Source organism: Pagrus major, chromosome 12 (genome assembly GCF_040436345.1).
Source record: "Pagrus major chromosome 12, Pma_NU_1.0".
In the NCBI taxonomy this organism is placed as follows: Eukaryota; Metazoa; Chordata; class Actinopteri; order Spariformes; family Sparidae; genus Pagrus; species Pagrus major.
In genome coordinates, this window is record NC_133226.1 from 16,855,279 (window position 1) to 16,868,932 (window position 13,654).

The following is a 13,654-nucleotide window of genomic DNA, read 5'->3' on the forward strand; positions in this document are numbered from 1 at the left end:
GACAGGGATAAATAATTGCACAATTGTACCAGAACAGGGCATGGACAGAAGTCTAGGTCATGACCTGAAGTATGAGTTTTGTTTTCAGTATGTACAGCCATGCGCACGATGTAGGAGCAATGCGACAGGGGAAATCAAGGGACACTGAGGACAGTTCATGCTGCAGCTTCACGGTTGAGATACAAGAACTGAAGAAAAGCCTCAGTAATGTGGTTTGTGGATAGGTTCAGATCATGACTGTGATGTGGGGCTCACACAGCACTTTGATTTCTATGTCACTGCAGTGTTGTCAGTATTGATGGGGAGGTCTTGCACGGGTTTTGAAAAAAGGGAAAACAGCAGCACAGTGTTGAGAACAGGTGAACACCACTCGGCTGAGACGAGACTTTATCAGTCCCCACGTGTCATATTCCCAGCTGTCAGAGGATTGAATGTAAAGACTACGGTGTAGAAACAGAAAGAGAAAGGGGCCCAGAAGTGAACCCTGGGGAACTCCAGCGGTTGTGATGAGCACTTAAAACAGTTCCTACTGAAAACGTTTTCCACTGAAAAGACTGTTTACTGAGCACACTGCTCTTTTTAGCCTGACCTTATGTGATCTAGCAGTAACAAGACACTGACACTGAGTACAAATCAGTAAAACTACAGACTGTGTACACAACCGAACTAACAAATGTCTTATTCAGAAACCCTAATTGCAATATGCACATATTTATCCAGTTTCCATTAGTTACTTATGTAGACATTTTTTATTATTATTCCTAATATGCTTCCTTCATTGTGGGTGTATAATGGAATAGTTTTAAATGCCTGAATGTTCAAAAAACACATTATTTTTCTCATACTGTCCACTGCTGCAGCACATCTATCCTCTGTCTGAACACTCTGTTTCACTGACTGTCCCTTTAAGACCCCCCCTCCCCTGAAAAGCCCAGTCTGCTCTCACTGGTCAGCTCTCACAGGCCTGAGCAGGCACCACCCACTGAGTTACTGCATCAGCTCTGTCTGAGTTTTTGTAACCACGGCTGTGGAGGGTGCTAGCTGACTATATAGCTGTGACATCACAATGTTACAGAAGTCCTGATGGCACAGTTTCATTTCTCAGTGGCTCGAGCGTTTAGATGCCTTCAGTATTTATCATATCATCAGTGTTTATACAGCATCTTGACCAGCTTTATTATCAAAAGACATTTAAATCTCACTTTCAACAATATGGGACATTTAATAAAAACTTAAATTGTGGGATAGCCAACTAAACTTTCTCAGTATTATCATATAACACTGAGGCTGATGGAGTTGAAGCTGAAATCCATTCCTTTTCTCACAACTATGTATACCGTGCTTTATGTGAATTGCCAGTAAAAATGTTACCACTGTGTCATCATATTTCCATTTGGTGCAAAATATTAACTACAAATCATGATCAAACCTAAATGTTGGCCATATGAGTACACCCCACTGTTTTGTTTCAAAAGCGATAATTTACGTATGTAAATTACGTATAAAGGCTAAGTGGGCTGTCATTTGTTCTTATTGTGCCTTTGGTCTGTGTGATGTGGCTGCTGACTGTGTGTCTGTACGCAACCAGCTGTGACTAAGACTTGTTTATAGAGGACACGACTCAGACACATTTTTTAGTCATTCGTTTCTCAGATCAGAAACATCTTAATTTTGAGTAACGCTGCTGTCTCCAGCAGCTCTTCACAGGTTCATGCTCAGCCGCCCTCACACACACGTCACAGTGACCTAAAGCACCTGTTTAATCTTCAGATATCATGTTCAAATGTGTCATTTAAAACCAACTGACTGGCCTTCGAGACCGTTTTAATTGGTCTTTTGTTCATGGCAGGTATTTTGACATGTCGTAGCAGGAAAAGTCCACGTGTAACTAGTGTTTTAGTGGCTGATAATGTCAATAATTACATAAAAGGACAGTCCATATTTACAAAACGCTAATTTTTTTAAAGGGGCACTACTGTATGTATTTTTGGAGAAGAAATATAATAGAAATATTAATGAGGTAATAGTACAAACTCAGAAATATTTATTTTATACATAACTGAATAAACAGGCTGTTCTCAGAGGGAAATAAGTACATAGTGCACCTTTAAAACAAATAAACAAAAGAGTTCAGTTTGTTTATTCAGTCATGAAAACAAAGAGTTTCGTTTATTTAGTTTGTTACGGCATAAAAAAAAAAATCAGTCAATGAGGATCTTTCTTTCTGGTTAAAATGTCTTCGCCAAAACTACATAGTGCACCTTTAACTTTACTTGCGAATACTGCAGTTTTGACCCTTTAATGAGTCATTTGTACTATAATTTGGGTGTTACAACATATGCAAATAACTGATGTTATCTTTCAACGTATGCAAAAATGTCAGATTTAAGGATGTGATAACGTATTCACCCTCGTGATGAATCATCAAAAACAGAGAATGAGGTGTGTGTGTGTGTACAAGTTGTGATGACACTTTCTTTTTTGTTTTCCAGTAAGTGTGTGTGTTAATCTGCTCCATGGTATATGACACTTCTTGTGTATGAATGTGTGTCTGCACAATGACATTCTGTATACGTGCTTGTGTGTGCGTGTATTCATATTTATGACTCATGTGTCCAAAATGTGTCATTTTCTCTCTGACCGCGCTGGCAACATCCTTGTTTCAACACATTAATCCTGTTTCCTCGCAAACTGTACTTAACCCACACACAAACACACGCACAGGCCGATGCCATTTGATTTTAAGAAAGCCAGTCACCATGTGTTGAATGTGATGTTTAAAGACAATATCACAGAGAATGCAAGAGTACAGTGAGAGAGGAGAGCTGCTCATACTGCTGGCACTCTCTCAAAGGCATGATTTATTTAGACTCAACCTCTGGTGAAAAGATTCAACACCTTCATACAATATCAAGTCATTCACCGTTTGCTTTTGAACAGCTCTACACTCCAGTCATGAAAGCCACCATAGTCAGAAGGGTTTTTTTTTTGTTTGTTTTTTGGGGATTTGGCTTTATCTACTTCCTCTACTTGCAGCTGCATTTGAGATCCTTACAAACAAACAAACAAACAACAAATTAAGCGAAGGGGGGTGAGCCAGATCTGCCCTGTCAGCTTGGATCAGATGGGCCACTTGATGCCTCTGAAAGTGTACAGTTAGCAGGACAGCCAGAGCGGGAGAGGTCTTTGGCCAGCAGCAGCAAATAGGTAAAACACTTATCTTCCTTTAATGTCTGACTGTGTACACATATGACTCAGTTTGCATGATTAAATGCATGATGTTAGTGCAGCATCTACCAAACGGTTCAGCCTTAATGTGTAAGCTATTTGCAGCTAATTCAAATAACATCTGACAATTTGAATGACACTTTTCACTCACAGCACTCTGATGGGGAAGATGTTAATGGTGGTTGCTCAGCTCTTCGTTGACAGGCTCAATAAAAGCCCTATAACAGGGACGCAGGAAGTCTTATTAAGTTACCTTTTCAAATGTTTTCTAAATAATGACCCGTTACATATATTCAGGCCAGGGCTGACTCTGTGTGTCCCTGCTACCTGCTGATTACTGTCAGCGGGCTCATTTGTCTTCTCAACTCCCTGCACATCTCTGCAGCCTCCTCAGCCAGCTGTACTGAATTCACCCCTAATCCCACCTGTTGGAGCGCAGAAGGGACTCTTCTAAGTTTCACATATCGCAACACAGATAATAATGTTTATATCTTTCTAATAGCTGCTGGCGGGCATACTAAAAAATAATGAATGTAGTGTCAATATAATGAGGTTGAATTTTTGCACATTAATTCAGTGGAAATGCGTCAGCAACAGTTTAATGAGGTGACTTTTCTGAGCCGGTGTATTTGTTTACTCACAGACATTGAAATCAAAGCAGATCTTTGTTAAACTTTGTAGTCTGCCTTTTTTTTTTGTTATGTAAGGTATGCTAGGCAACAGCTCTTTTCTTAACCCTAACATAGCAAACATACCTTCTGAAAATTCACCCATTCACTGCTCTGCTGGCACACTACACCGTGAGCTGTCTAGCCAGCTAATTTATAAACATGCCAATCCACACTGCTTTAATACTTGATATAATACTGGAAACATAATTATCCTGATTATTCACACTCGGTGTGCCTGACAAGCCGACAGCTTTAGTTGTTCAGTCAAACGTGTGGAAATCAGCATTTGTGAATGGATAAGTGTCTCCGATGTCAGAATAAAAATACACTTCTTTCTTGTATCTTTTCATGTATTAGCAACGACAGCAACTTGTTACAACTAGCTTCTCAAAGCGCCACACCTGATTTGATCAACAGACAACAATGAGAAGCAACTGATGCAGATTATTAAAGTCTATATGTTGAGAATTTGTTTCTCTCTGAAATGGAAATATCAGGACTGAGCCGGATCCTGATTCTCCAGTGAATCTGAACACTGTAATACCATCTGAAGGGAACATCTTGTCCCAAAAGCAGAAAAAATATTGCACAAATATTTTGTGATGTATAAACAAACAAAATTATACAAACGCTGCATTCAAACTGTAGCTTTGTAGCTCCAATATTACATGTCTGCTCAATAAATCTAGATTAGAATAGATTTTTTTTTTCCATGTGAGGCCCGGGTCAGCCAGAGAACAGAGAGGAAGAACTCACAAAAGGAACAGACTGACACCTCTGAGAGAGAAGAGAGGGAGAAGAAGTCAAGGCGACATGACAAAGAGAGAAATCTAACACATAAAACATTCCCGCAGTGAGCAGAAATTCAGGTGTGGAGCTCTCTTAAGACTTGGCAAAAAACAATGATATTCCCTTTGTTACGACCACTTCTAGTTTGGAGGAGAGCCAGCGTCACTTTAATTAACAATTATCAACTCCTTCTCACACCCCATGTGCTACTTCCAAGGCTTAAAAAGAATTATACAGGGAGACCTGCAAGATTTTACAGGAGAGGTAAAGAAGTCTTATTAACATAATTGTATGCAGCATGTGTGCGTGTGTGTGGGGGAGAGTGTGTATGAGTGTTTGTATATGTGTTGTAGAGGGATCCTCCTCAGGAGGCCCTCCACACTAACACAGACTCTCCATTAATGACCAATATGTTAACACAAGACAGATAACAAGAAACAGCCTTGAAATTCAAAGACTGGACAGTTCTTCGATCGCATTTTGAGAAGTTATTTATTGATCAAGTCATTTTTATAGCTTCTTATTATGAGAATTTGCTGCTTTTCGATGTCTTAACATTACAGGAAATGGACTGTTTGGGGTTTTGTACTGTTGGTCTGACAAAAGGAGACATTTGATGGCATCGCCTTCCACTCAAGGAGACTGTCCGAGGCATTTTTTAAAGACTTTGGTAAAGCTTTACATCTCGGTCCTTGTAAAATTCTTTATTTAATAGATATAAAATCCCTTATAGGATGCTGATAAACAAGAATAGGACTATTTCAGTGTTAGTAATAGTTTAATAAACACATTTATGATACATTTAAAAGCACTTAAAGGAACAGTCCATAAACTGCTTAAAAATGTTAATAAAGGCCTGATGAGTTAGTAATTAAAATAGCATTACAAACACAGTTATTGGGTTTAACTAAATTACCATTTATGTTGCTGTTGAGCCTTCAGCTTTTTTGTTGATTTATTAAGATTAATACATACTTTATAATGTATTTATTAGCCATTAACTACGCTTTTTGGAAGGGTTAGGGTTAGTTTTAGGAACTTTCCAATCTAAAACAAGAACAATGCCTAAGTAAGGTTAATAAATGTTTTATTAGGAACTTATTAACTTAGATTTCAAGACATGGAGCAATAATCAAACCCAGGCTGTGACAGTAATCCAGACTTCTGGTATTTTAAAACCTAAGTGTTTGCTGCCTGTGAAGGAATCTTGTCATTAATTATGTAGCCTGTCAAAACTGTCAAACTCAATGTGGCACTGAATAACATCGCAACAACCATATGCACTTACAAGCTTGAGTGAAACTACGGTTTAAGTACATTAAGATGGAGAGGTCACATCACAATTAGTGCGTTTACAGGAGGGATGTAATACCAAAGAACATCTCTCTCTGTGTTAGAGAGAGCGTAGTCCACTAGTTAATCGATCGGGATGGCTCAGACGGACAAAGAAAGTAAAGAATGCCGAAATGGTTAATCAAATATATATTGGCTGGCCTGCCCAAGTATAGTCTATGTGTGGGAAACACTTATTTCATCAATTAATCAACAAATACAACAATTACAATATTAATTATTAGTTGCAGCCCTAAATGAGACACTATGAGGAATCCCAACAGCAGAAGTGAAAAAGACAAAATGTCAAAAATGTGCTTGTGCCAGAGCAGTCGCATTGAATTTCTTCCTTTTTGTGCTGACTTGACTCCAAATTAGCTGATTATTTTTCTGCGTAAATGTAATAAATTGAGACTTGGAGACGAATATGTAATTAACATTCATTATCTGAGCACATCTCCATAGTCTGCGCGGATATATTAATAGTTGGCGACAAAATCTTCAGACTAGTGACACAAATTCAATACAGATTAATCAATGGCTGTAATCAAATAGGCCGAGATTATTAACTTTATTAGAGCCCGGTGTGCAAGTCATAATTGAGGGTTTAGGCTTCCATTAAAGGGGCTCTGTGTAACAATTTGTAGCAATTTACATGTATTAAATCGCTTTTTTATTGGCCATATGTGAGCGGATTGTTACGTGACATGAAAAATGAGACCTTCCCCATCTCTCTCGGTCGCCTTTACAGGTCTGTAGACGATCTGTTTAAGTTGTTTAATGCTGCTGGATTTCTTTGTGATGGACTCGGGTCGCGACAGTCCAAAGGATGTGACTTTATTTCACACTGCCTCATACTTGTTATACAGCTTCAGGTAATGAATTTCTGCTCTGAATTCATGCGTCTACAAAATCACCACAATAACCACAGGACAATTACCATCACCACATGTACATTAGAGTGGAATTTAGGAATTTAGAAGCTAAAAAAAACAGTTTTTTGATGTTTTTAAGGCAAAGAAATAAGTTATATTCGCCTCAATTGAAATCCACAGCGCATCTTCCTCTATTACACATGCTTGTACAGTCGGAGTGAAGGGCTCTCCCCAACTGCAGTGAGAACATCTGTCAAATATCTGCTGCAGTGCCTGAAAGGTCTTTTCACATCAAGTGAGCTTTAATAGGTAAGTGAAGACTGAGATTCTCGCTATCGCTTCCACCTCTCCATCCAATATTCCTGCTTTCTTTCCTCCTGACTGTTGTTCAGCCTAACCAAACCCAATATAATCCCTCTCCTGTTTCCTCCTCTCCCTGTCTTCCCGAGGCTTAGTCGATATGTTGGACTTCTACACACGTGCGCGGCGAGATAATGAAAATGTTTCTATAAATAGGGACAATAGTGCTGACAGTAGCACTCTCTCAAGTGAGATATCTCAGTGTAATTTTCACGAACGCTCGCGAGCGCACGCACTCACGGTCACACACACATACACTGTAAACACTGGCGAGAAAAAGCTGCTCCGTCGCCGTGTGCTTCATCATAGTGATAGTCCTGAAGCGGCGTGTAAACACTTGCGCTGCAAAGCAAACACATTTCAGATATGCGCTATATGAGGCTCAAATATAGGACGACTCCACACAAAGCAGATCAATGCCCCCTCCACATCTTTAAACAAACAGCACACAGCTTGCCTCTGCAGCAAAATAAACAGCTTGAATTTACATAATACTGAAGCCCACTCTATGTTAAGACAATACAGCTCATGTGCAACATACAAGCCTTATGTCGCACCATAAAGCTCGGATTCATGTCGTACATCTAGCTGTAAAACACAACATATATTTCACTACTCTTCAGTCACTCTGACATAAAAAATCTGCTAAAACCGCAACGATATTCCACGTAATCATTCTTCAGGCCGTATAATCCAATGAAACATAATAAAAAGCAACCATAAAATGTTACAGTCTGTACAAGCCTCTAACCTAAACTTTCAGAGCATCAACGGAAGCTGAGGCGAAGCCCGACGGGATGGAAAAATAATTGAGATGGATCGAACAGAGCGGCCTCATCCTTCATCTCTCTCTCACTCTCTCTCTCACCTTCCAGCTCGTGATGGATGACGTCGGAGAGGTTGGGCTCCTCGCCCCACCAGAAGATCCACAGCTCCTTGGCGTCGGGCTTGATCTTGCGTCGCCATACGCACAGCAGGTTGGCCTGCACGCAGCGCATGAAGCTGCGCAGGACCGGGTCGTCCTGGGCCGGGGCCGAGATCACTGGCCCGTACTCCCCGCCGCTGCGGAAGCCGTAGCAACGCCATTTAATGCCCGTCAACTCCGCCTGGGAGGGAAGAGGGAGAAAGTTGATTATAGCAACAGTCCATTAAGCAGCCTTAAGATCATTAATACAGCATTGTTGTTATGTGCAGCAACTAATAAATTAATATCAACTGGGTTAAATGTAATTTAAATGCTGAAACAATTAGCTGATTCATTGATAAATGAATCCACAGAAAATGAATCCACAATCACATCTGATAATCATTCAGTGTTTTTGTCATTTTTAAGCAAAAACACCAAATATTCATTTATTCAAGCTTCCCCAATACAAACATTTTGAGTATTTTTGAGTTTTGTTCTGTTGTTCTGGGCTCTGGCAAATAGTTGTAAACATTTTTCTCTATTTTCCATATTTTTGTCTATTTTGTGACATCTAAAGCAACAACTTGTTTGTTGCTGACCCAAAGCATCAGTATCTGACGACCTGGAGAAGAGACTAAACAATCAACCATCTTTTCCAGAAAGTTACATTTAGTTGCTTTAACAGAGCAAGCAATTAATTGATTAATTGGAAAAATAATCAGCCGATCCATCAATAATGATTCGCCCTGACCCGCCCCTAACATGCTCCAACACCTGGAAGCACATATCTCATGGCCATTCACATACACTGGGCATGCGTGCGCCGTAAACAGGAAGCAGATTGTATGCTCCAGTCAGTTGCTTAGCTACAGATCATACTATGGACGAGGCAGGAAAAGGTAACTGCTCTTATTAGAAACCTCCACAATATTGCCAATTAAGCCAGGTTAACATTGAATCAGTCTGAATGCAGATGGTGACATTATTCTATAGCCTTTACATTTTGCAATCAACATTAACTTTATAATGGTAAGGTAAGCAAAAAACTTGTCTATGACCAGTATTAGGATTTTTTTAACATTTATCTCACGTGCAGTAGATGAAATAAAACAACCATTATGCATAAATCAATGATGTGATAGCAGCCCGATCACTGAAGCACTGTACTTCAGTGTATGGATTTCTTTAATATGACAGAGAGCATCTGACAATGCTGACTCAATCAGTAACTGCACAGACGCCGCCCAATCATGTTATAGTTTTCACTAACTTCCTGTTTACACAGCTATGACTATTTAACGTCTGTCTGCCGTGTTGTTATAATCTTATCTAACCGATACTTTCACTCGCTGCTGTTGACGCTGTAAAGACACAATAAAAGTGTTTGTGACTATCGCAGAGGAAGTGGAGAGTGACAGCGAGACATAAAGGACGGCCTTGAGTGAAATACAGGGAATGAACTACTACAGGAGAGACAGCGCTGAAATATAGAGGCAGCTACAAAGAGCAGGAGACGGACATGAGAGGAGGAAATAGTGTTGGGGTCAATGGTTGGAGCCTGGCCCAGCATCTGACATCTTCTCCATTTAATCTAATGGGATGATAGGTGTTTATGTTGCCTGTTGCAGACTTGGAGGCTCTTGGCCGTGATGCATTTACTGATGAGCCAGTAAAAAGAGGCTTCTACTTCCAGCAGAGCCAAAGAGGCAGTAAACACGCACGTTATTTTTAATGTTTTAAACAAGCAAAAAGCATAAGCGACCCCGTGATGCTCATGTGTGCTTTGGACACTTGTTTTATGTCTGTTTGTGTCCTCCTGTTTGTATTTGTGCATGAATGAGTCGAGCGCACAAGAGGCATTGTCGAACAGGGCAGAGATTTGGCAGGCGTGTGGGGGGGGTGGAGGGGGTCGCCCTCCCCTTCTCTCCTGTGTTCACCCAGCTGTGAGGATCATGTTTGGCACACTGGCTCAGGCACCAAGACATCCAAGACCAGCTGAGAGAGGGTGAAAAAAAAAAAGAATACTGACCCATTTTAACACAGGAGACAGGTGGAAAGGAGCAGCTCAAAGAAAATTAAAGCCTGCAGTGTCTTTGAGTGGATGAAGAAAAGAAAGGCTCCACGGCTTTGATGACTGTAGAGAGAGGGGCCGAGAGGAAGCGAGCGTGCGTTTTCAGTGTGTGTGGGGTAGCAGGGACGTGTCCAAATCAAACTAACTAACATGCTTTTGAGGAAGTCTGTGCATCTTCTAAAAAGCATGTGTTACGGCATACAGTGTTGTAAAAAGTACCCAAAAGTCATACTAGGAAAAGTGAAAGTCACAAGTGCAAACAGTACTTGAGTAAAAGTGTTAAAGTATCTGATATGAAATGTATTTTTCAGGCAATAAATGTGCATAAGCATCAAAATATTTACATGTATGTATAAACTGTATACTTGGTTTTGACTCGGCTTAGGAGTTATCAGCGTTGGCGTTATCGGCTTGCTCAGTTATCAGATCTGATATTCAGCATTTTTCTGATTATCAGAATCAGTGTTTTTTTTGGTTTGTTTTTTGTCTGATTGCAGATAAAACAAATTCATTTTAAAATGTGTTGCTTTAGCTCTGATGAAACATGCAATCTGTAAAGTTATCAAATAAATGCACTGCGGTTAAAAAGTGCAATTCCCTCCAAAATGCAGTTGAGTGGACTTATAAAGCAGCAGAAAATTTAAATACTCAAGTAAAGTACAAGTACCTCAACGCTGTACTTCGTTCACATCTTATACGTGAGTGCACACTGAGGTATGCTCATGACCCCCAGGAACATCCTGACTGCAGAACGCACCCATAATTACAAGCATGTCCCTCCTGTAATGACAGTGTGTGTAATGGGAGATATAAACATTGGCGCTGTGATAAGCCAAGCCCTAAAATTAGCCATGACAGGGTCAAGGATGCTGTTTCTCCCAAAGCAAAGAGGAAGACATCTGCTTGCACTGCCTCGTCACTCCCAGTCAATGTCAAAAGTTTCTCCACTGTCTGACACAGCTGTCTGCTGCTACTGAATCAAGAGCGGAGTGTAGGAGAAGTGAAATGTCAGAAAATGTATTCACAATAGAGACGGACCAGTTGTTGTTTTTGAATAAGGCAGCAGATGCTCTCTAGGAATTGATTGTCAGAGATCCCCTCCAGACATGTTTTAGACATAAAAATACTCCGCTTGGAACGTTAAAGCTGCTGTGATATATTTTAATTAAAATAAGTGTTATATAGCTCAATACTCCAACAGTAATCACAGTAAGAGTGTTTGGTCAGACGTCTCTCATTGCCCTGGTTATGCAGTACAAGAAAAAAAGCATTTTCTAGTATTGTGGTATCCGTGCCAGCTATATACTTTGATCCTCCTGTTTGCTGCTATGTCTGGTGATCACTGCTCTGTGTTCATGTGGTGACACAGACAGGAGGGAGGTGATTGCTAACTGCAAAACGGGCGGAAAGTGAGCTTAACTGGCTACAACGATGACTCGGTCTAAAATGTTTTATCCAGAAATAAAGCGAACAGTTCTAGAGCCACGCAAGCATCTTTGTGAGGCTGTACTGTGTGATTTAAACTAAATGCTAACATGGGTATGCTAACATGCTCACAATGACAACGCTAGCATTCTGCTGTAGAGCAGGTATGGTCTTTACCATGCTACCACCTTGGTTTAACCTGTAAGCATTTGCTAATTAGCACTGAGGCTGATGGGAATGTCATCCAGCTTAAATTATGTTTAAGCAGTTATGGGTGGTATCGAGTTTGATATTGGATTAGCCTTGATTGAAATAAAGGGGACTGTTGGGCCTTGGCGGAGGCATGCGCTCTACTGAGAGCCATTCTAGTTTTGCAGGTATTTAGCTATAAACCAAGGTTTTGAACACATTGATATGGCACTAGATGAAATGTTAAAGGTCCAGTGTGTGAGATTTAGTAACATCTGGCTGTGTGTCTTCAGAATGCAACCAACTGAACATCCCTCGTCTTACAGCTACTGTAGAAACGTGGTGCTGCAACACGTTGGACTCCGTAGAAGAGTACTTGCTCCTTATAAATGAAGAGCATTCAGTTGGTTAGTAGATGCCACTAAATCCTACACACTAGACCTTTAAAACTATCAAACTACTGGACTATAATAATTCACTGATACAGCTATTCTCAGTTTGTGTGTGCGCACTGGAGGCTTTCAGTTTCTCAGCTTCCAAACTAGGTTTGATGTCAAAAAGATCATGCCCATGGGTACACACCATTAACTGAGACTCGAGGTGAGCACAGAGAAACGTTCTGCCTTCAGCAGATGAATGTAAAAACAGCCTTGTAGTGTCAACACTGCACATATAGTACATCATTCTACATAGTGAAGGTCAAGCATTCAATTGCAGTAACAATAACACATTTTTGTGCTTTAGGGCGAAATATATTTACTTTTTTAGTGCGGATATATGGCTTAGGGTATAATATTTCCAGAGCCATGTTGTATTTTCCAGTGAAATGTTGTACCATAGGCTATGATTATCAGGAGTCTTCTCCGAGCCCAAAACACAGGTGATGTGTATTTGTTGCCCATGTGTAAAGCACTACCCAAACACCCTGCTGAACTCCTGTGGAGGATTAGCTGTGGCACAGTTGCAGGAAGAGGAACAGGGCTACAGTCACATGCTCCCAGGCTGATCCAAACACATGCCTGCACACACACAAACACACACACATCACACACACGGCAGCTGTGATGATGTGCAGACCAGAAGTGCTCCAAAACACTGACATGCATCAGGAGGCAGACATATTTTCCGACTGATGTCCAGTTATTTCTCGGTGATGACAGCTAAGATCTGTGTGTGTTAAAGTGGGTGTTTCTGTCATGTATGTGCACATGCACCCAAGTGTGTGTGTGCGTGCTGAGCGAGGCTTCGATTTCTACATCACCCTCACAAAATCAGCCCTCCGAAGTCCCAGTTACACCAGTGCTAACAATAAGAAAATTCTTATATTTGTATGAATAAATTATCACTTGTAACACAGAGAAAGCCTGCCAAGCTTGTCGAGCTATTATCTCTGCAACTTTGGTGACAAATCAGTGTTGTGAGTAAAATCCTGTCACGCAAATAAAAACAACCTTTAATCATTTTTGCTGTAGTTCTTTCATAAAAGAGCTGGGGGGGGGAAGTACTGAAGTGCAGGCTTAGATTATGTAGATAGAAAAGATTTTGTGTGCACGTCTGCAACCAGTCAGTGAATAACGTATACCATGCATTTGTATTTTAGGTTAGGTTAGGATTTTACTCGCATTCATCCTTTTGTGCTATCAGCGGTGAATCTATATGTATGTTCGTCAAGAAAGCAGGCAAAGATCAGAGCGAATATGCATCAAATGAATTCCTCACCTTCCTTCAGAGAACGAAAGAGCAAACCAACGATTATTCTAGGCAGCCGTCTCTGTCTCTTTTAAAAAACTACCAGCGGGGTAAAAAG

General features: G+C 40.5%; 1 protein-coding gene across 4 annotated transcripts in view; it reads right to left on the reverse strand.

Annotated features, from left to right (window-relative positions):
- LOC141005757 (mediator of RNA polymerase II transcription subunit 13-like) overlaps window positions 1-13,654 on the reverse strand; it is an 86,192-nt gene that overhangs the window by 57,915 nt on the left and 14,623 nt on the right. For all 4 annotated transcript variants that reach the window (XM_073477763.1, XM_073477765.1, XM_073477764.1 and 1 more), the window contains exon 2: window positions 8,124-8,361. In XM_073477763.1, the coding sequence (XP_073333864.1) occupies window positions 8,124-8,361 (238 nt within the window). The remainder of the gene's footprint in view (window positions 1-8,123; window positions 8,362-13,654) is intronic.